The sequence below is a fragment of the Aedes albopictus genome, chromosome 3, assembly GCF_035046485.1.
Source record: "Aedes albopictus strain Foshan chromosome 3, AalbF5, whole genome shotgun sequence".
Classification (NCBI taxonomy): domain Eukaryota; kingdom Metazoa; phylum Arthropoda; class Insecta; order Diptera; family Culicidae; genus Aedes; species Aedes albopictus.
In genome coordinates this window covers 40,237,939-40,262,338 of record NC_085138.1, presented here as the reverse complement: position 1 = coordinate 40,262,338, position 24,400 = coordinate 40,237,939, and the positions used below count along the sequence as shown (strand labels likewise).

The 24,400-nt window shown below is 36.4% G+C and overlaps 1 protein-coding gene across 1 annotated transcript; it reads right to left on the bottom strand.

The window, feature by feature from the left end:
- Nucleotides 1-1,653: 1,653 nt before the first annotated feature.
- On the bottom strand, nucleotides 1,654-22,459 carry LOC109415719 (protein takeout). Its single transcript, XM_029868538.2, has 3 exons — nucleotides 22,162-22,459; nucleotides 2,174-2,545; nucleotides 1,654-2,100 (listed from the first exon to the last, which is right to left on the bottom strand). Exons 1-3 carry the CDS (start codon nucleotides 22,235-22,237, stop codon nucleotides 1,802-1,804), a joined length of 747 nt encoding a protein of 248 aa, XP_029724398.1. The 5' UTR covers nucleotides 22,238-22,459; the 3' UTR covers nucleotides 1,654-1,801.
- Nucleotides 22,460-24,400: the final 1,941 nt, after the last annotated feature.

Below are 24,400 nucleotides of genomic sequence, written 5' to 3'. Positions count from 1 at the left end.
AATCAATCAAAAGATGAGGTGGACTTCAGGCTTGTCCGCACTAAACGCATGAAAATTCTGCTCTTTTGATTTACACCACCAAAACCATCGTATTTATCCAATCTTCCTATTTTACATGATAGAAGGATCACAGACAAACAGACGTAACACTTGCGAAATTTCCATCGACCACGCTTTTAACGATCATTTTAAATTTTCATAGTTGTGGCTTTCACAACCAGAGGCGCGCGCATCGTTTTTCTATGCGTCTGACGTTTCACACTAGCGCCTTCTGTTGACGATATTGCACAACACAGTGATTCGTGCAACTTTTCCACCAGGTGATGGTACTGTAAACTTGGCGATGGATTTCCATGAAAATCGTTCAAGGTGTTACGTCTGTTTGTCTGTGGAAGGATGTTTGAATATCCTAAATGTCAATTCGAACTGTCAAAAAATCGCACCGCAGTGCCGCACTGCGCGTGCAAAGAGAAATTCACTGGGGTGAATTCACCCGGGTGAAATTCTCTTTGCGCGCACAGTGTGGCACTGCGGTGCGATTTTTTGACAGTTCAAAATGACATTTAGGATATTTCAACATCCTTCTATCAGGTAAGATAGAAAGATTGAATAAATACGATGGTTTTGGTGGTGTAAATCAAAAGAGCAGAATTTTCATGCGCTGAGTGCGGACAAGCCTGGGACTTGAGAAAAATTGGACAGGCCTAGGGGAATACCTTTAGGAATCTCTGTAACAGTTCCAACAAGAGTTTCTGAAAGAATTGCAAGACAAAAAATTCTGAAGGAATTTTTGCTAGAATCTATGGAGGAATCTCCGAAGGAACTCTTGCAGGCACATCTAGACTCTAGAGCAATTTCTTTTCTACTGTAATCTCTGGATGAATTCCTGCATGAATTTGTGACGAAATTTCTGCTGGACTTTCAATATTTCAAGGAATCTCTCGAAAAGTACCTAGGGAATTCCTGCCCTGTAGATGATTTTTCATGAGATATTTCTAAAAAAAAATTCAGGAGGAAACCCAAACCATCCTGGAAAAAATTCTGATAGTATTCGTGAAGGAATTCCTGCAGAAATTTCTGAACAAAAACATGAAGACATACATGTACGAGTTTCTGAAGAAATCATTGTAAGAATCATGAAGAAATCCCGAGAGGAATTCCAGTGAGACGTGGACTTTGAAAACGTGATCACTTGAAGGTTTGGGAACAGTTTTTTCAAGATCTACGTAATGGACTTTTGGTTCCATTGTTACAAAGAGCACAAGATATGAAGCCTTTTGATGTTGATGATAAAAACCTAGGATTGTTTTCTTATTTGATCCCCAAACAAAGCCTGGAATGGAAGAACATTAGAAACGGCACGTTTCTGAGATTCACGGTTTTTTTTTTTAATAAATATTAAAATGGTGAATTCGAATGAGTGTAATCAGTTTTGTACCTTCTAACTCCGCCCTCCTTTGCTTATCCTTTAACAGATACGCGTATTTCAACTACCTACTTGTAATCGTCCTCAGTGTAAGGTATCCACTGACTACACTCATTCGAAAAGGGTATTCTGCATAGAGGCTTGGAAAAGTCGATACGAGATAAAATTGTGAATTCATAAAAATCGTCAATGGCATTTCGGATTTTAAACGAAAAACTCTAAACTAATCATTTTTAGACAATAATATACTAACATTATCTTTAACACTCAGCAAAATCATCCAGAACGTACATCACTCAAGGTCGCTTACAAACTCACCGTCCCGCTCAAATTCCACCAGATCTCTTCGCATTCGCTTCTCACTCATTCACTCGCTCACTGGAACAGCTCGTTGTAGGGCACCTTGTTGAATACGCTCGTTATCACCGACTGGAAGATCTTCACGAACGCATCGATGATGGCCGGCTTCAGCTCCTTCAGGATGTCCTGCCAGTTCTCGTTCAGGAACACGTTCATGTTGTCGCCGAGGGCCTTGTCCCCGTTGAACAGGTTGGAGAAGTGCATGTGGAACCGGGTCGTGTCGAAGGTGGCCTTCAGCTTGTCCAGCTGGTAGTACTGTTTGCCGCTACGGTCGACAAGCTTGCCGGTCCACTTCAGCTGGATGTGGTTGTTCTCTGAAGGGAGATTAGGGTGGAATATAATGAAGTTTGAGAAAACTTTACGTCGAGAAGTGCACCATGCACTTACCCATAGTCATGTTGCTCTTGCCTTCTCCCTGAATGGGCAGAATCAGCACCTTGCCGTTGATTTTGTATCCACCGACCAGGCTGGTGACCGGCACCAGAATGCCCAGCTCCATCTTGGTGGGATTGGCCGTGAATCCGTTGGCCTTCTTGACGACGCTCTGCGACAGGCCCGTCAGGTCAACGTTCTTGAAGTTGAGCACAATGTTGATGGGTCCGTCACCACCCTGGACGATGTCCATCTTGGAGATCTTCAACGGGTCCAGCGATACCAGGTCGATGGCGGGAATTCCGGCGGCATGCTTGGCAAAGGTTCCGGCGATCCGCTCGAATAGGCATTTCTGATCGTCCTTGGGACACAGTGTGTAACCGGCGGCTGAGGAGGAAAACGAAAGAAAATGATGGTTAGATTTCTAAAAAGTTTATCATTCCATAACCAATGACATATATTCGGACTCAAATACAACATTCCGTAGTTCAATCAAACATTTCTACCTTTTCATAATTTCCACTTTTTTTAAATTTACAAAATTTGAAATTTTTAGAAATTTTGGAAAATTTGAAATTTTTTAAAAATTTTAAAATTTTAATTTTTTTTTTAATTTTTTAATAAATTTTAAATTTTGAATTTTTTTGAACAACCCTCTAATATGAATATATAATTTCTAGAAATCATGCAGACTTGTTCAGGGATTCTTTCAATACACCAAAGGTTTGTCAACATTTTTTTGAGAATTGCACAAAAAAATGAATTCTAACATGAATTTTCAAAATAATTTTATTAGCTATTTCTAGGAAAGTTCATTAAGTTTTTTGCAATTTTAGTTTCGCCAAACACTTGCATCGTTTATTTTTTTTTGGGGTTTTTCTTTTCATTTTTTGCACAAGTGAGGATTTTTATTAAAAACTTTTAAACTCTAGATAATTGTACATTCTGGCAACGCTATTATCTAATAAGAATCAATTCAATGTGCATACACAGGGAAAAATTTCTACTCAGTGGCTGAGTTGGCCTTACTCAGAAATCGAAAAATCCTTTGTTTTCTTACTCAGTTTCCGTTAAAAGTGGGACAACCCATTGCCAATGGGTTGTCCCACTTTTAGCCGAAACTGAGTAAGAAAACAAAGGATTTCTCGATTTCTGAGTAAGGCCAACTCAGTCATTGAGTAGAAATTTTTCTCAGTGTACTAGGATTGTTATGCACATTGAATTGATTCTTATTAGATAATAGCGTTGCCAGAATGTACAATTATCTAGAGTTTAAAAGTTTTTAATAAAAAATTCAATGTGCATACTAGGATTGTTATAAGGGCCCATATAGCCGAGGCGGTAAACGCACGGGTATTCAGCATGACCATGCTGAGGGTGACGGGTTCGATTCCCGGTCGGTCCAGGATCTTTTCGTAAAGGAAATTTCCTTGACTTCCTTGGGCATAGAGTATCTTCGTGCCTGCCACACGATATACGCATGCAAAATGGTCATTGGCAGAGGAAGCTCTCAGTTAATAACTGTGGAAGTGCTCATAGAACACTAAGCTGAGAAGCAGGCTTTGTCCCAATGAGGACGTTACGCCAAGAAGAGAGAGAGAGAGAGACTAGGATTGTTATAAGATTTAGTGTTAAGTTGAGAGTTGAGTTGAAGAGATCGTTAGTGATTAAGAAACTATCATGTAAGTTATTTATAGGAAAAACTGTGTAAAATTACTAAATTGAATTATTTTAATATATCACACGGCGTGTATATGGTGAAGGTTTATCACAAAAAAATAGGCATCGCCAAATCCGCCATTATTCGAAAATATGGACTTTTAGCTTTCATTTAACGTGTTCCCCAAAAAAATCGACCGAGGGATCCCGAATAACTTTTTCTGATGAAATAAAAAGGAATTTTAGTTGAAATTCTAACGACTGCTTCTTATGTTACTATTTGGGATTTGTGGCGCAAGGCAAACAAAAAAAAAATTAAAATAGGCTTAAAATAAAAGATTATTATGATAAGTAATACATGATAAGTATACAAAAAAAACATAGCCTACTTTGATTTGCGCCTACTTTGATTGATTCTTTAAAATTGCGGGCAAGGAAAAATGCACTGAACTGAACTTTCTTGAGCGATTATGTTTCAGGTCCATATCTATAGTTAATGGACTTTTCGTTTCATAAAACTATAATTACCCACGAACTGACGTACAGCCAAAGGAAAAAAAGATAAATATTGTTTGCTCCCAATGTCATAATAAAAAATTGTCACGCCATCTCTAGAATGGTTTGCTCCATTTTTCTACTTTGGCATCAAATCCCCGCAAGTTAAGACTTAGATTTATTTTCGACCCATAACAACTGTCAAAATTTCATCTCCATAGGATGCACTATAGTTTTGCATGAGCCATCCAAAGGTGGCATAGAATGTATTATTCTAAAAGATAGCTTTTCAAAGAATTCACGTGACTTCAAGTTCAATCTAATCGTTAAGACACTAGAAATATTGTGACCGATTGCTTCTCACACTAGTTCCATTGAAACTATTAATGGCTTGTGTAGTCTGAATAAATAAAACATTTCGGAAAGAGGTGTGAAATCTGGTTATGAATCAAATATGCAACAAACGAATAAACAATTTTGTGAACCATCTTAATATTTGCAGAGTTTTCCAATGGTTTTCAAAAATTTCTACATTATTTTAAGGTGTCATGATGCATCACAAAGCTTTCAAACGAATCATTGACTTTTTGCTTTTCAATGATTGTTTACCTCGCGTTTTTGAAGTAATAAAAAACTGTCAATTCTGCAACAACACAGCAGAAAATGTATCATCGTAATCATTGCGAGTGAGCATATAGGATGATACTTTTCCATACGAATATTCGCTTTAGTGGCAGAGAATTATCACTTTTAAATTTCGAGCTACATATCTAACATCGCTGACGATGCTGATGATGCCGTAAAAAGCCTTAACGTTGAACAATTCGTAATTGGAATCATCGTCATCATTAAACATTTGAAAGCAGTTTTTTCGTTCAAAACTAATGTTTTGGCAATGGAATACAGTGAATACATTTTCATGGTCATTGTTTTGCTGCACAAGCAAAAAACTGTTTTCTATTTCCGAAAAATGATGACGGGTGCTTGAGCCTTAAATTTTAAATTGGACATTTGTGTTCAAGATGTTGCGATATTTGAGGTTTTTTAATGCATACTTTTTATTTTTCAATTTCCAAGTCAAATTTAATATAAAACTATATGTGCGGGATCTCTAGTACTAATAAACTTGTTTTTCTATGCCTTGTTCAAGTTATACTTGGAGTTAAATTAAGTTAATCAGTTAACGCTGCATATTCAATGGATTATCAAAAATAACAAACATTAGGGAACATGAGGCATACATGTTTTTGCTGCCGTCACCGACTGCAAAAGCCGAAAGAACTCCCATAGGAATTACCTCGTTCCAAACATTATGTCACACTGTACATATCATTGACTGTATTTAGCAGAATCAAGACACATGCATAAAATTGTGAGAAGGTTAGGCATTTTATATGCATAAACACTATATAGTCCATAGAGCCGAAGCGGTGACAGTGCAGGTCTTCAGCAAAGCTGAGAGTGACGGGTTTGAGTCCCACTCGATTCAGGATCTTTCCGAAACATAAATCCACTGGTACAATACATACTAAGGCGGTCGATGGACAAAGAAAGCTCTCCGTTAATATCTGTTTAAGTGCTCTCCCATAAAACATTAATCTGAGAAGCAGGCTTTTCCCAATTGAGGCGAAACGCCAGAAAGATCAACAAGATCACTAAGCATTTCTAGTTCTACAAACAAGGTGTTGGGGTATATAACTCTGTCATTGCTTTTACGAAACAATATTTTCTTTTTGATTAGTCAATTAGACAAATTCAACTGAAGTACAAGTTTTCAAAGCAGGCTCTGTTTGAGTTGGGCTGTTATTCCTGAAAGAATGATAGGAATAATACTTACTTTCTGTGCCAAAATACACTGCTATACAATATATATGTATATACTGTATAATGGAAACAATTTATTTTAAGAATAAATAGCTCTAATGAACTATTTGAAGCGCTTTTAGAAAATGGCTTTGTAAAGAAACGAGCAGAAGGCACTTGAAACAAAAACGTTCTTAATTTTTACAATGTAGTTAACAGTGGCGCACCAAGTGTTACGAGGCGCAAAATCTGTAGATCACTACATTCAATTCAATTAATTAATTCAATTAATTGCTGTTAACAGAGTATGTGTCCTATGTACAGAATTCAATCACCGACTTCGGTAATATTTTACCGAAATCTCAACCGTTAAGTTTTGTTTACCGAAAACATTCGGTGAGCTGGCAACATTTACCGAACTTCGTTGAAGTTTGACAGATAAACGATAACATTTTACCGAAATTTTGTAGTTTTTTACAGAATTCCGGTAAAATCCACTACCGAACGCTCAGCAGTTAAGATTTCGGTAAAAATTACCGAAAGCGATTAGCTGTGCACATAGGTCAAAATTATAAATCTTTTTTCCAAGTGTACTATATATTGTATGTATATAGTGATGATGATGATGATTGTGTACCCACCATCAGCGCAAGGATTACCTATGGCTGCAGAGTCATACCGGAAGGGAATGATCTACCTGATGGTTTGTTGTAGCAGGGTAAGCTAAATTCACTGGAAACCTTCGGAAGACAACACGATGGTTGTTATCTCGTGACAAAGTCTGGCCACCCCACGAACATTTGTCCAGAAACCAGTTCATTTAGCTTCCTTAGGCTACCCCTCCCAAAATCCCAAGCAACATGTAATTTAAATATAATTAATTATATAGTTGACCAATTACCTGATTTTACCTGAAATAATAAATATTATTATTATGATATATAGTTTTAATTGACCTACATTACAATTACAAATTAATTTACCTGAACAGCGCTGAAACAAATAGTTATTATATTAAAGTTATAGTTAAAATCAAGCAAATAACACTGAAACAAATGGAGTACTAGTAGTGAAAATACAAAAATAAAACAAAACCCGAAAAGTAAATCAAATTTTGATTTTATAATTTTCCTGCATTTAAATTAACCGAGCTGGAGAATTACGAAATCAAAATTTGTTATGGTAGATCTTACACCGTAACGCACCATTATAAGGTGATCTACCCACGTTACGGGACATATTGTATGTATATAGTATTGGGAAAACAAAAGTATCTCAAACTTACATCGTATTGTTTAAATTGAAAGCGGTTCGTCAATAACTTCCTCTCAATAAATGGTTCACAGTAAGCAAAAATGTTCAAATGAAAAAGTTGTTCGAGGTCCCTCGGTGGATTTTTTTGATCGACCCGTTAAATGAAAGCTAAAGACCTATATTTTCAAGTAACGAAGAATTTGGCGATGCCTATTTTTTTGGGATAATATTGTTCTACCAGACACACCGTGATCATTGAAGCTGCCGTGAAAACGCTGCTTTCAGTATGTGTTTCGATAATCCGAAAGAAATTCGCGCCAACAGCTGGTCTACCACCTCTCTACTCCCCATAGTTGGAAATCTGACTAATCCATTGTCGCTTCATGAACATATGTTGCGTATGTGTACTTTAAAATGCGTAAATTGTTTCAGCTGCATAAATTAACAGGCTTACAACTAATAACAACGAAAAGCTTTTTCCTGCATCGGATATGATCAATGCCTGGCGTTACTACAAAAAATGCCTTATAGGTACATACAGGTGGTGGCCAAAATGTTTGAAAAAGGCAACTTTTTTTTCTCCCACAAAAAAATTCAACATGCTGTAACTTTTCATAGAGTGTATCGAAAATTCTCAAATTTTTACTGTTTATCAACCTGTTTTATGTGCATCATTAGTACAAATTTAGGCTCGATTGGTTAGTTTTTCACGAAGTTAGAACCGGTCCGGTAAAACACTATTTTTTAGACAACTAATTTTTGAACTGTCATATCTCGGAAACCAGTGAACCGAATTGAATGATTTTTTTAACGTTTATCACCAATATATTGGTACTCAATACAACGTTATAAAATGTAATATTTTTTCACGGCGAATTAAGTTATAGCGGGTTGAAATTTTTACCCATATAGAGGAAAATTAGTCAAATTTACAATACCACACAAAAATTACTAAATGGGTTCTTCCTTTAAGCTGAATTGGCTCCGATATATCTGATTAAAGATAACTTGAGAACAGAAGTGGAAAATCTTTGGACATCAACACTAAAATTTATTGACATTGACGTGAAAAAATACATTTTTTCGAGAAAAATCCAAAAAGTGTCTATCTATGATAACTTTTTTCAACGTTCAAAAAGTATCTATGTTTTAATAGTTTGTGAAGTATTTGTATATTGTTAGTGTACGTTCAAAATTTCATTCAATTCGGTTCACAGGTTTCCGAGATATGACAGCTCAAAAATGAGTTGTCTAAAAAATAGTGCTTTACCCGAAAGGTTCTAACTTTGCGAAAGATTAATCAATCGAGCCCAAATTTATATCAATGATGCACATATAATAGGTTGAGATTTTTTGACGCACTCTATGAAAAGTTATAGCATGTTCAATTTTTTGTGAGAGAAAAAAAGTTGCCTTTCCCAAACATTTTGGCCATCCCCTGTATATGCAATGCCTATAAAGTAGATGTACCAACATTGTAACCATTTTAAAACAATAACTGCTAGTACGTAGCTTACGTTTAGAACATCTACAAAAAAAAAGTTAGACACACCAAGTAGATTGAACAGCCCTGTCATTAACGTTCACACGGTCATCCAACACCTGACATCATTCACTTATTGTTACGACGAGTTCCTAGTAAGGTGCAAAAAAAAATCATTACTAATCACTTGTTACACTACGGGCAGGAATCTAGGGAATTAATCAAGATGATGAATTGCTGAACTGGAAAATCGTTGTTCGTAGACGACCCGCACAACTAGAACTTGTGTGGTTGGCGTAAATAACCGAACAAAATGTCCGGTACATTGCCATCAGTGGATAATAATTATCATAAAGGCTTTAAAATTAAACAAAAATCACACTGCGGCGGTAGTAGTGATTAATATGATAACAACGTTAATTTATTTTCATTGCTAATTTATGCATATTTTAAGACAATAGGTAATAAAGTATTTTAGTGAACTGTTATATAGAGATTACGTAACAAAATATTAAGCAGATTCTCAGGAAAACAAAGCACAAACAATGTGGTACTCCTTTTAGCAGCTTACATAAGTAGAAAGTAATGAAAAAAAAATCGAGGATGTGACTATTCCCACACAAAAAAATACAAAATTTCTTAAAATTTCAATTATACTTGTTTTAATCATTTTTTTCACCTTCTAAAATTATAGGAGCATTTGGAAGAATAAATGAAACATATTATCTTTCGGTAGTTCATCCAAGGGTTCATTTAAGCCCTTCGTCCAAAAATTGATACAGCCATGGATTCCAAGAATTCGTTTAGAAAAATATCCAGGGATTTCTTCAAGAATTGCACCAGGAATTCCTCCAGGAATTAACTCGGGAATTCCTTCTGGAATTCTTTCAGGAACCGCTCTAGAAAATTATTTCAAAAATTCCTCCAAACATTCATCTAGGAAATCTTCTTGAGATTCCTTCAGGAATTTCTCATGGAACTTTTTCAGGAACTCCTCAAATAATTAATCCAGAAATTCCTCCAGGATTTGATAAGGGATTTCCTTAGGGATAGGCCCCTAAAGTCCTACATAGATTCTTGTTTTAAACCACAAAGTATGGTCCAAGAGTAGGTATATACTCATATTTTTATGTTTTTATTGGCCGAGGTTGAAAATATATATTTTTTCAATTTTTAAAACTTTATCGCCCCTAACTTATAACACATATTTTCAATGATTTTTTTTCACCATTGAAGGATGCCTGTACCAATTATGGCACTACCTAAGGAAAACTATTTGCACAAAAATAATTGGAAGACCAACGAATGTCATCAATATGTTAAAAATATAGCTTAGTTTCTATACATTGCAGGAAAAATATAGAAACGGAGCCAAAACTATTTTTAACATTTATTAGAGCGTGTGCCAATGCAATGATAGGAACCATGTACCAGTTATCGATACATTTTTTTACTTCGGTTCCTTTTCGCACTATTAACATGCATTCCTTATGAGATTCGCCATAACTGATACACTATGGCAAAAAAGGGTGCAAGAAAGCCAACATTTTAAGGAATGATTTGAGCCAAAATTGTAGCTTAAACGAGTGCAATCATCTATTGTGAACGTGATCTGTTGTGAGGGGGGGGGGGATGAAAATCAACTATGGCGAATAATTGGTACTATAGCCATAATTGGAACACTTACCCTATATCAGAAAGGGGTGAATCCCCAGTACGAAAATGCCGAATTCTATCACGTCAATGTCGACCTCAAATGTCATACTAGAACTATTTAGCATTTTACTTATTTCGAATTTCCTCATTATTCCTTCGTTTTTCGAGTTCAAGTAAGGTACAATTCCGATTAGAATACCATTCTTGATCGTAATATTCAATAAAAGCAAGATTTCGTCTTTAATTTTAGGACCCTATTCCTTTTGGGATTGCTTCCGAGATTCCTTCTAGGTTTCTTCAGGAATTCCTCCAGGAACTCCTTGATATTCTCTAAGGATTATTCAAGAATTGCTTCTGCGATTTCTTCAGTACATACTCCTGGGATTTCTTTTTTTTCCAGAGATTTAAGGAATTCTAAAGAAATTCCTCCGGAGATTCCTACAGGAGTTCTTCCAGGGATTCCTCCAGAGATTCCTCCTGGAGTGGCTCCAGTGATGTTTTAAGGAATTCATCCAGGGATCCCTCCAGAAATTCCTCCAAGGAGTTCGAAGTTCTCCAGGTATTCCTTAAGAGATTCCTCCTTGAATTTCTTGAGGGATTCCTTAAGGGATTTCTCCAGGAATTTCTCCAAACATTTCTCCAGGCATTTCTTCTAAATTTCATCCAGGAATTCCTCCAGGAATTCCTTCAAGTATTCCTTCAGGAACTCCTTCAGAAATTTCTCCAGAAATTTCTTTAGTGACTGCAGAATTTTCTTCTCAAGATTACTCCAGTAATACCTCTAGGAATTTCTTTAAGGATTCCTCTAGGGAATTTTTCGACAAATTCCTTCAGACATTCCTCCAGGAATTTCTCCAGACATTCCTACAAGAATTCCTCCTAGCATTCCTTTAAGATTTCTTTTAGGAATTCATCCAGGGATTTCCACAGGAATTCCTCCAAAGATTCCTCCAGGAATTACTCCAGGGATTCTTTCAGAAATGCCTCCAGGGAATCCTCCAAGAGTGCGAAGTCTCTTAAATATAGACAAATCAATCAATCAATCCAAGAGTTGTTCTAGAGATTCCTTCAGTAATACCTCCAGGGATTCCTCTAGTGATTTTATGCAGGAATTCCTTCAGGAATTCTTGCATGCATTCCTACAGGAATTCCTCAAGGGATTTCCATCAGAAATTTCTCCAGGGATTTCTGTAAGATTTCTTCGAGGAATTTCTCCAGGAACTTTTCCTAGAATTTATCCAGGGATTCCCTAGGAATTCAATATCCCAAGAGAGAACAGAACAGAGCAGAACACTTAGTAATCAATTTTTGTAACATATATGAGGGCGCCAGGCTCGTACCAATGGAGGGGTTGTGGGTACTAAACGGCTAAACCCTTCCAATTACCCAAGCTCCATAGGCGCCCTTCCACCTTTAGCTGAAGTCCGAAAAGCTCTTCTTTGCTTCTTTTTCAGGGCACGAGCCTGGAGGGCGCAAAAAATGGAAAAAAATACCTTAAGCAGGGCGAAAAAATCCTAATTTCACTGAGAAACTATTTTCTTACATGTATGGAAGCACAAGCAAACAAATGTAGCTTGTTTTTCTTATATTTTCGAGGGCGCTCATACTGTGGCTCATACTTATTTGACCTCAAGAGCTTGTTACTCAATATGTAACTTGGAGTAACCTCGTTGACATCACTGGAAGAGGACAGTGTTTCCAGAGAGCCCAAAAAGAGAAATGTATCCAGGAATTTCTCCAGAGATTCCTTCAGAAATTCCCCCAGGGATTCCTACAAGAATTCCTCTTGGGATTCTTTCAGGAATTCCTCTTTGCAGTCCTCCAGATATTCCTTCTGGCCTTCCTTTAGGTATTCCTCCAGGGATTCCGCCAGGAATTTGTTCAGAATATTCTCCAGGGATTTCCAGGAATTACTCCAAGGATACCTTCAGAAATTCCAAGAACCTCCAAGAATTCCTCTAGAGATTCTGTAACCGTTCGTCGAATAAGCACAAGAGAATCTCAAAACGCGATGGCTTTTGCGCCACTCTCGCGTACGAGAGACCACCGGTTCATATTTAAGTTTGCCCGACTAATGTGATGACTCTCCTCTCAAGGGCTTCCTCGAACGGCCGCTAGCTCAACTGAAAAACCTCCAAAATCTAATATAAAATGTACAAACTGAATCAAAAACCGGAAATTTACATGAAAAAAGAGTTAGAACAAAATAAATAACAACAAGCAAACAAGTACAAGTCGCTGAAGTGAATTTATTAAACGATATCTAAATAAACAAACAAAAAAAAAACAATTGAAACAAGGAAAAACTAAACAATGGAATTCGTTTAAACGTATATTCTTTTTCACAATATGCTCGTCAAATGGTTCGTGTTGTGTGTATGCGTGTGGGTGTGTGTTATCATGGCCATGAACTTAAAACGACGTACCTGCGCAGGCTTTTTCGTGGTCGGTGCTTCGTGGCCAATCGTCGACGTTGCTTAGCTCCCGTTAATGTTCGCCGGATTAAAGGTGCGGAGGGGGAGTGTCGGCGGTCCGGTACTCTGCCCGTTCGTACTTAAACCGCACGCGGGTAGGCCAGATATACTCCCTACTCTCCGTTTGACTGCCATTTTAGGCGGGCGAGGAGCAGCAAAAATGGCTTGGAATCCAAAATAAAAAGCGTCTTGGACACTTTTAAACAACAATTAAACGCTCAGGGAACAGAGCGTCTGCCCCTGGCGACAAAAACCAAAATTTAAGTCACTTAACAAAACTTAAAACTGGCAGAAGGTCGCCGAAGCTCGCTTCTGTTCTCCGGTCGACTCAACTATCAAATGATGGAGTCAGTCGAGATCTCCAGTCAAGTAAATTTCCTGCTATTGAAGCAGTCGTCTATTCAATTTACAAACTATTATATACAAGTGCGCCAAATTTAAATCGCACATGGCGTAAAAACTATTTGACGCCATCGAAAAAGTCCTATAAGATACGTAACATGAATCGTCATTAGCTTAGCCTAGACACAAACCATATATGAAACGGATAATCTATACTAAATGAAACGGTTCAAAATCTAAGGCAAATTCAACGAATCCAATTCAATTAAGATTTTACTTAAAAAGATAAAAACGTCAAAAGCTACAAATTAAACTAAAATAATCATGAAAACTAATAATGAATTATAAAAAAAAAAAAAAAAAACATTTTAAAATCAAAATCGAAACATTCAAAAAATTTACCAATTTAATCTAACTGAATTCAAACTTTATTTTACTTAAACAGAATAAAAACGTCAAAACGTTACAATTCCTCCAGGCATTTCGCCGAGCATTTCTCGAGGGATTCCGCCAAAAATTTGTCCAGAACTCTCCAGGGATTCTTCCAAGCATTCCTTCAGACATTCCTCTAGGGATTCCGTCAGAAATTTCAGAAATCCTTCCATCATTTTTCCAGGGATGCCTCCAGAAATATCTGCACTTTTTTTAATTACTTCAAGAATTTCTCGAGGAATTCCTCCAACAATCTGTATTGAAATTCTTTATCCCTCCTTGTGCATTAGGATCATTTTTGACCCCAATCGTGCACTACGTCAGCGAGCTGTTCCCAACGAAATGCATTAGGAAGGTTAAAACAATTTTACAGTGATGCATAAAGGAGCCAGAAAATTCTTCAAGAAGTCATGCAAGAATTCTTTCATAATTTTCTCCAAGAATTTCTTTTGGAGTTCTTCCTCGGAATTGTTCAAAAATCCATTCATGTTTGTTGGTTTGTTTACAAGCATTTTGATACCTAGATGGACACTCCGCTTAGGTTGGATCGGCAGAGCGAACCTCGCTCTGTTTGGGTCGGATATGGGGCGGATCCAAATCCGACTCGATTGAATAACTAAACTGAACGTTTTGACTACAGTTAGGGTGGATCTAGAGGGAAACTAGGTTCGCTCTAGGAATAAACGAAAACGACATTAGATCATTTTACAGTGAAGCCAATCCACTAGATGTCAAATCCACAATATTTTGTAGAATGACCAAAAAGCATAATCATAAAAAATAAATATGTTATCCACAAATAATACAACAATAATTTTAATAAGTGTAAGAAAGGTTATGTTTACCATAGGTGGATTGAATCGTGTTTTTTCAATAGTTTTCTCAGGGATTCAATAAGGAATTCTTGAAAACAATTCCTCCAGGGAATCTTTTACATTTCTTCAAGGGATCCTTCAGGTATCCATTCAGAACATTCTTTTGAAATTCACCCAATGTCTCTAAGGAATGCACCAGGAATCCTCCCGAATTTCCTTCTTGAATTAATCCAAAAAAATTTTGGAACTCATCCCAGTGATTCGTCCAGGAACTTCTTCAGGTGAATACCCCCAGAAAATTTTTGAAGAATTTCTCCGGGGAGTATCTTCAAAAATTCTAACAGGGATACCTTGAAGGTTTTTATAGGCTTTCATCAAGAAATTTTTCAAGGATTCTTTCAGGAACACATCAATTACCATTTCTATAGGAGAGGAATTCCACGGGGTCATGTCAGTCGATCCTGAGCGACCATTTCAAAAATATCTGAAACTTTGCACAGTTTTTCAATTTCATATAAATCGCCATTTTTCGATATTAAACCTTCATATTCTCTCACGACTAACTTTTCAAAAGGGTGTATGCGAAAATAGTTCAAAAATATTCTAAAAGCTGTACAGCAAAAACGGATTGTTCGATTGTTATGAATTTTTCAGCAAAGTTAGATAACTAAATGATGATTCCTTAGAAAATATACACTGTAAAAAATCTCTTTTTTTACTTTAAAAAAATATGATCTTTGTCACAAAAACTCAAATATCTCAAAACCCTATCTTTTTACCAACGTCAATTTTATAGGGGAAATGGCCCATTATATCAGCTATCTACCATAAAATTTTGGTGATGGTAAACTGATAAACAAAAAAGTTATGACATTTCAAACATTTCACAATTTTTACATTTTGCAACAAAACATTTTTTTTTTCTGTGTAAATTATTTCTAGAATTATATTTTGATGCTGATTTTATTGTAAAAGCTACCGCCTGAATTAAACAAGTTGTTTTCATAATATTTTTGTTTGAGACGAACCAGCCAAGGGCTGAAAGTCTCTTTAATAAAGACAAATCAATCAATCAATCAATATTTTTGTTTGATTATTTATAATTACTATAGTATCTATTTGAAACTTAGACGCGATCCAGTGTTATGATCAAAAATATTGAGTGTCATACTTTTTATTGTACGTGACTGGTGAAAAAATCCCTTGATAGTGTTGAAAAGCTGTTGATTATAAGAAAAATGGAATTAAACTTATTTTTAAGACAAAAGCTGTATAATAAAAGTTTTATATACGCGTATACGTCTAGTTTATCTGCAAAAAAAATACCTCTTAGAGAACAGACTTTATGATCGGAAGAATGCGAGTAACTTCAACAACAACAAATGTATGAGAGATACATACCACAGACAAACAGACGAAACGCCTAGAACAATTTTCGTAAAAATCCATCGCCCAGTTCACACTACCACCACCTGGTGGAAATGTTTCACGAAACACTGCGTTGTGCAATATCGTCATCAGAAGGCGCTAGTGTGAAACGTCAAACGCAAAGAAAAACGAGGGGCACTCTTCTGGTTATGAAAGCCACAACCAAGATTCAAAATGATCGTTAAAGGCGTGGTCAATGAAAATATCGTCAGTGTTACGTTTGTTTGTCTGTATACATACCATGACAATGCTCACGAAAAAGCAAAAAAAATACTACCGCTATGGATATTAAAAATTTTATAGTAAACTTTTTCTTCAGCCAAGCAAACAACACCAAACTAGTCAGTTAAAACTAATAAGTGATTTTGTTTATTATAATCTAACAAACAACATGAACAGTCGCTTTCTCAAAGGTCTTTAACTCAACGCTCTGTTGTAGACCGTTTGATGAAAAAAATGTTCAAAAGAGTTACGAAATCTCACCGAAAGCACCATAGATAAACAGAAAGAGACTGGTTATGCCCAAATGTCCACATTGAATATAAATTTACGCGTTTGCACGTCCTGCCGTCTAGACTTTGACAAACGAGCCATCTGTATATCATCGGTAAAGCAGAGCGCAGGAAGTTCGAAAACAACAACAACTGAGAAATTGCCAGAAGTGCTAAGTGCAGAGAGTCATGTCACCGTATCATCAGCGACATCTGTTTAAACAATTTAATCACGCCCCTTTTAAAAAATGCTTTGAAATATTTTTCAACATCTATACCTATTTCAATATTTTTAACGTTGCAAAACACGCTTTCAACATTCATCTTGAAGAATAGGGAAAACACTTGTCCTCAAATGTAACAGCAAATTAATGAATAAACGACTGATGCGCGGAGGGCGTGCTTAAATCGGAACATTACTGTACATATAATATACATAATACATAATAAAAACAGCTTGTTTTTCTCACGCAATGCCATTAACAATAAAATCAGCATTAAACTGCGATTTCCGGCCGAAATAATTTACACTAAAAAAAAATTATTACTAAATGTGCAAATTGTGAAATGTTTGAATTGTGTTAACTTTTTTGTTTATTAGTTTATCATCACCAAATTTTTATGGTAGATTGCTAATACAATGGACAGTTTTTCCTAAAAAATTACGTTGGTAAAAAGATAGGGTTTTGAGATATTTGAGTTTTTGTGACAAAAAGGTTTTTTTAAATGTTAAAAAAGGTTTTTTTTCACAGTGTATATTTTCTTAGGAATCACCATTTAGTTATCTAACTTTGCTGAACAATAAAATTAGCATCAAACTGCAATTTCTGACCGAAATAATTTACACAGAAAAAAATATTTACCAATTGTGAAAATTGTGAAATGTTTGAAATGTTATAACTTTTTTGTTTATTAGTTTACCATCACCAAATTTTTATGGTAGATTGCTAATACAATGGACCGTCTTCCCTAAAAAAATTACGTTGGTAAAAAAATAGGGTTTTGAGATATTTGAGTTTTAGTGCCAAAAAATTATATTTTTTCATGTTAAAAAATATTTTTTTCACAGTGTATATTTTCTTAGAAATCACCATTTAGTTATCTAACTTTGCTGAAAAATTCATAGCAATCGAACGAACCATTTTGGCTGTGCAGATTTTTGAATATTTTTGAATCATTTTCACATACACCCTTTTGAAAAGTTAGTCGTGATTCAAAATAAAAATTTACTATCGAAAAATGGCGATTTAGATGGAACTGAAAAACTGTGCAAAGTTTCAGTTCAATAGAAAATCATGAATTAAAAAATTTCCTTAATTTTGATGCTGTTGCTTGGAATCGCTCAGGAGCTCTGAGATGAGTATATGCAGTATATAAATTTATAAAACTGTCTTAAGAGAAATTCCGGGCCGTAACGCTCTGCCGTACTACCCCTAGAGCGTTACGTAATTTGTGGACGGCGCCTCTCAAACGCATATAGCCGAATCATTTCGAATATTAATAGTATTATAAGATTCATAAAGCTACACGCTGACTCGCATTAAGCGCCTAAAAGTAGGCATTATCTTTCAAAATTGACTTTTCAAACATAAATTATATGTTATCCTGAAGTTTTACTTAACCCTCTAATACCCAATTTTTCGATTTTGATCTAAATATCATTTTTCGTCATCTAAAATCGATTTAAACATGTTTTGGAAGATGATTCTTTTTAATTCACGATTTTGTGAATTTCGGTTTTTGATTTTTCTAATTTTTATTTTTGAACATTCCCATACTTTTATATTTTTCCTGAAAGCCTATTTGGGAGACGGATTTTTTTAGATGAAAACATTTTGAGATTTTATGATTATTGTTGAAATATTTTTATTTTAATTTTTTTTCATAGGAAATTTTATTTTCCGTGTAATTTTAAGAAAAAATATTTTAGAATGTATTCGATTCCCTTAAACTATTTTACTATGATAGTATGATTTGGGAAAAATTTAAAATATGTAAATTGAAGCGATTCAATATAAAAAATACAATGACTTCTGAAAGGTGACTAAAACATCAATTTTTCAAAAATGTAAATAAGATTCAAAAGACACCAAAAACCATTTTGAGATACACAAAAAAGTCTTTAAAGCTAAAAATATAAAAAAATTGATTGTCCACGAAACCAAAATTACAAAAATGCTTAAACTATACCCCGTCTAGAGGCGGGGTTAGGTATTAGAGGGTTAAAGTTGAATTCAATATGCTTAAGACCTAGCTTAGGGCAAAAAAAAATCTACACCTATCGTGACTCAAAACCTTTTACAAGCGCACGTAGTGTTGATTCTGGTAGATTTTTCTAAAAATCTAAAGCATTTGATACAATATCACATGCTCAGTTATGTACTAAACTTAAAAAACAACTTCGGATTCTCTGATACTGCTGTCTGCTTAATACAATCTTACTTGTCGGAACGTCAACAAGCTGTCTTTCACGATGGCATTCTTTCTAGTTTCTTGCCCATTTTGTCAGGAGGTCCACAAGGCTCGGTATTGGGGCCAATTCTGTTTTCGCTGTATGTGAATGATCTTCCAACATTTTAAAACATTGTTACATCGACATGTTTGCCGATGATGTAGAAATATACTTTGACTGCTAATATGAGTCTCGAACAAATTAATATCCTGCTAAATGACGAACTGCTGAATATTACTAATTGGTCTAAAGTTAATTGTCTAAAGCTCAATGCCTCAAAAACTAACGCTCTTCCCGAGCAAAGTCTGACAGCAAATTGAAAACTACTTTTGATGTTGTGATATTGCATATTATGATAACTCAGGTTGTTGTCGTTTTGGTCGTTTTAACGGTTAAAACATCAAAAATGAGAGCAGAAAAATGTTCCCGTAACAGCAAGTAGAAAACAATTCCTGCTATCAGTGATGGCAAATTGATAACTGTTTTTTCTATCAGTACGAAAAAATGGAAAATCAATAAATATAGGGGTTTTTAGATCAATATGAAATCCTAAATGCCGAATGCGAATTACACTGCGATATAGTTCTTAGAGTATACAAGGTTGCCTAAAACTTTTGAAATAACTTAAAAACTTATTTTTACAATAGTTTGAAGTAACAGCAAAACGAAATCTAAGTGTGAAATCAAATTTAGTCAAGACCAACTGATATCAAAATGTGATATCAACTTGCTGCTGAATACAAATCGAGTTTTCGATTTGCTATCATTTTGTTGTTAGACTCTGCTCGGGTTTTCATGACTCCTTCCAGGCGAAGATCTGAAATTAATTTACCCGAACTATACTTAGATCGCCAAAAAAATCCATTCATAGATCAAGTTACAAGCTTGGAAGTCACTATTGATTCGAGTCACATTTTCAAGCAGTGTGGAAAGGTATATGCTACGTTGAGATCTATTTATCCTTGGGCGTACTATCTAAATACCAATGCAAAACTGAAGTTATTCAAGGCGTTAATTTTACCACATTTTATGGTCATAGATTAGTTGCTGACAAATGTTTCTGCCTTTGCAACGTATATATTAAAAGTTGCATTAAACTCATGTGTTCGCTTTGTGTACAAACTAAACCGGTACACATTGGAGTAAATCACATCAAAACCTGATTATAAGTGGAAAAACTCAAAATGAAGTAATTGGGTTTTCCGTTGTGTTTTTGCTAAGTGTAGTTATCGTGTAATCATTTGACAGCTAAGCAGTGTCCAAATGTTTTGTTTACGCTTATCAGAAGAGGTTAAGTGAAGCTGAAGTTTAGCCGTTTTCTTTGATATGACTCACAGCGCGTGCTAGTTTTGACCGTACAAAGTGATTGAAATTGATAGTCAATCAATTCAACGATGCAGTTTGTTAAAGAAGGTTAATGTTGTTATTCTGTTAATTTGAAACCCAAACAAATTGACGTTGAATTTGCATATAATATATGAAATTATCGAAAAAAAATGTTTGATTGAATCCTTTACCGTACATTCAAAATGAAATAAGTTGATTTTCCGGCTGTTTCCGGAAAATCTGCTTTTAGTGTATGATAAAACTATTGTTCCTCTTTCAAATGCAGAAAGAAAACCTTCCGGATGTTTCCGATTTCAAAAGTTGCAACACTTTGAAAAAAACGTGATAATTATATTATTATATGATATTATTTGCCTTAAAACACTGTTTGGCCCTCTGAACGTATTTTTTCTGAAAACTAGAATTCAACAGCTTTCAAGCAAAAAAAAGAAGTTTAAAATCGGTCAACTGGTTCAAAAGTTGTGATTTTTTGAAAAATTTTAGTTTCGAAAAATCTTGACTTTTACAATCATAAAATTGGTCACCCTAAGACGAAATAAAAAAATACGAAAACTATGAAATACGTTTCATTACTAATTTGGGTTGCATTTGGGTTGCGAAAATGCGTCAAAATAATTTTGATCAGTTTTGATGTACTAGGTGCTCCACTGTGCGGTATGCGCAGTGCGCACATAACCCACCTTCAAAAAAGTTTGTTAGGATACACTTTTGTTAATTTTGCTTAGGCTAGATTCGTCAATATTATTCATCAGGTAATCACTAGTAAAACGCCGGATTATCTCTACAGCAAGCTGTGTCCATTTCGAAGTATTAGATACTCTACCACGCAATACGGAAGGTCGTTTTTCGTTAGAGAAGTTGTCTACTGGAACGAATTACCACAATATATTTTCACTATTGTCGGTAAAGTATTGTGAACACCCTGAAAGTATTGCCGCACTTCGTTAACTATTATAATCGCTCGTAACGAGAAAAGATGTAAGTCTTATGCTATGTATAATAAATAAACAGAAACATAAACAGATATTAGACGTAAACATGAAAATAATTTGAAGGCCTTTAAAAAAAGGAGCATTTAATAAACACAAATTTAAGAATTTCGTCAAGAACCTAAAATTTAAAGGGTTCCAAAAGTGCCGAAGTATTTAGAAGTTCTTGTACGAATTGAAATAGGTTTCTTTAAGTAAAAAGAAAATCGCGTTAAGTACCGTTCCTTTGAATTCCACAAAGAATTTGCATCCTTTGACAGATACGTATTTCGACCTCAACTGTAAGGTCGTCTTCAGTGTCTTGTACTTCACTCGACTCTCGACTCGACTCTCGAGTCAAGTACAAGACACTGAAGACGACCTTACAGTTGAGGTCGAAATACGTATATGTCAAAGGATGCAAATTCTTAGTGGAATTCAAAGGAACAGTACTTAACGCGATTTTCTTTTTACTTACAGATATTCCCCTAACAAGCCCAGGTTAATCATCATCAATAGGTTTTTTTTATTTTTTAGATATATACTATAACAAAGATTGTGATTTATGATAAAAATTGTTGCTATACGATGCCAAACTTTATATCGGCTGTAAATATGCATTCCTTAAGTGGATGAACTTCAATTAGTAAGTATTTTATCAGCTTTTGCCACTACTTGATAAATATAAAACATCACAAAACGACTTCGAACGTTTGCATTTATTTGCAGTGTTGTTGTAGATCAATTAAAACAGCATTATCACTTGCACTGTCATTGGCATTTTTCAAAGTCACACACATTGCCTTCACCATTTTTCAAACGAACACATAATTTACAAATTTCCCATTCACTTGCACAAGTTCTTAAATTTATGTCATTAATTTTTCACTCTTTTAATACGTACGGAATTGCGCCGCGAAGGCATTAGTCGCCAGCGTCACCAGCAGCACTGCTGCTACTCCACTAACCATGACCTTCATTATGACAAAAATTTGCGTGATTTTTTGGCACCAGGAACAAAAAAGTCCAAATTATTCAACGAAGACGGTAATTCCCCGCGCGATCCAAAAAAAAAAAAAACAAACTGCAACACGACACGATACACAACGGAAACTGAGAAGAACCCGCGAGCTGTAGGTAATCTAGAGCTAAGTTCACCGGCAGAACGTTGCCTGCGAAATAAGGCGTTAGAACCGAACGGGGTACGTTTTATATTTATACAAAGAGTAGAACAAACCGCGCGAGACCGGTCGCGCTGAGTTTGAGCCCCGCCGGCGCGACTTGGCGGATGGATGCCTTGCCTGCCGCGGGGATCAGCAGCAGCAGTTAAGGTATAGGTATAAGATAAACAGTGCGAAATTGATGTGTGACGTGTTGACGGCGGTCGGTGGCGGGTCGCGTCTGCCCCAAGGAGAACCTGTTGCTGCTGCTCAGATGATAAGCGGTCAGCGCCGCCTGGGCGGTTAGTAGAACTGCAGCGAGCAGTAGGCGGAACACTATCGCCGGTTCGTTGCCGGGAGACAGAACAGAAAGATCTATAGCATCAGATAGAACTCGCGAGCGATTGCTGCGATCTCTAAACGCGATGATTGCAACAATATTGAAGGGATTAGATTAGAACTCGAGCCATATCTAGATCACTTCCTAAATGCCTTGCTGCGGCTTCTGGGTGATTGTGAATCCCAGATTGTGTCGACACGTTGAGGCGCAATAAAATAGCTTATTAATCAGCTGCAACACTTAGCGATTGCTGGTTGCAATACGTTTGCTATCGATGGGGATTAAATGTAGCAAGAGAAAAGATTCTGAACAAAGTGCCAACAGTTCTGATCTGATAATGCAACCAAGAACATAAAATGTACCAAATGTGTACTGATTTTTTTCACGTGCTTCAAACCTATGCATAGACTTTCAAAGCTCTGAAGCTTCTTACGAACGCTTTTCAAGCATTGGAAAACGCTTGATATAAAGTAACAAAAAAAAACAATTGTAGGGATCTAAGATGGCTTCTGCTTAGCCAATTCGTCGTTCAAGCGAAATTCTCGGAATTCTGCTTTGCCGATAGAAGTGATGCAAGGTACATATATTAAACAATAGTGGACCTTTGTAGCTAAAATTTGGAATGATGTTCAATTGAACTGCTTTTGTTCGTGCAGAATACAAGCATACCTCTATCAAACACCGTCCTATGTATCAAAAAAGAGATTTTTGCAACTTGGCATCTTTTTATAGACTTTTTTTTTATTCTTCTACCATTCTTTTTTTTTTCATTTCATTTATTTAGTATTACATCAAATTCAAGATAAAACTGAATCAACAATATTTCTCCATAATACACGGTTCGTGGCTGCCGTTCTGATGGAGGATGGCTCAGTCACGCCCGATGCTCCCCAAGTCACGTTCCACCTGATCCACCCATCGTGCTCTCTGCGCTCCACGCCTTCTTGTGCCAACCGGATCAGTTGCAAACTCCAACTTTGCAGGGTTGTTGTCCGGCATTCTTGCAACATGCCCTGCCCATCGTATCCTTTCGGCTTTGGCCACCTTCTGGATGCTGGGTTCGCCGTAAAGTGCAGCGAGCTCGTTGTTCATCCTTCTCCGCCACACACCGTTCTCCTGCACACCGCCGAAGATCGTTCTTAGCACGTGACGCTCGAAAACTCCTAGTGCTTGCGAGTCCTCCCCGAGCATGGTCCATGTCTCGTGCCCGTAGAGGACCACCGGTCTTATTAGCGTTTTGTACATGGTGCATATGGTGCGTGGGTGAATCTTTTTCGACCGCAGTTTCTTCTGGAGCCCGTAGTAGGCCCGACTTCCGCTGATGATGCGCCTCCGAATTTCACGACTCACGTTGTTGTCAGCCGTCAGTAAGGATCCGAGGTAGACGAATTCCTCCACCACCGCGGAAGTATCCCCGTCTATCGTAACATTACTACCCAGACGGATCCGGTCGTGTTCGGTTCCGCCTACCAGCAATTGGCCGTACAGTGAAGATCTGGTCCGTTGTCGATCGGCCGTCGGTGAAGCCAGCTTGATAACTTCCCACGAACTCATTTGTTTTTGGTGATAGACGACGGAAGATGATCTGGGATAGCACTTTATAGGCAGCATTCAAAATGGTAACAGCTCTGAAGTTCTCACAT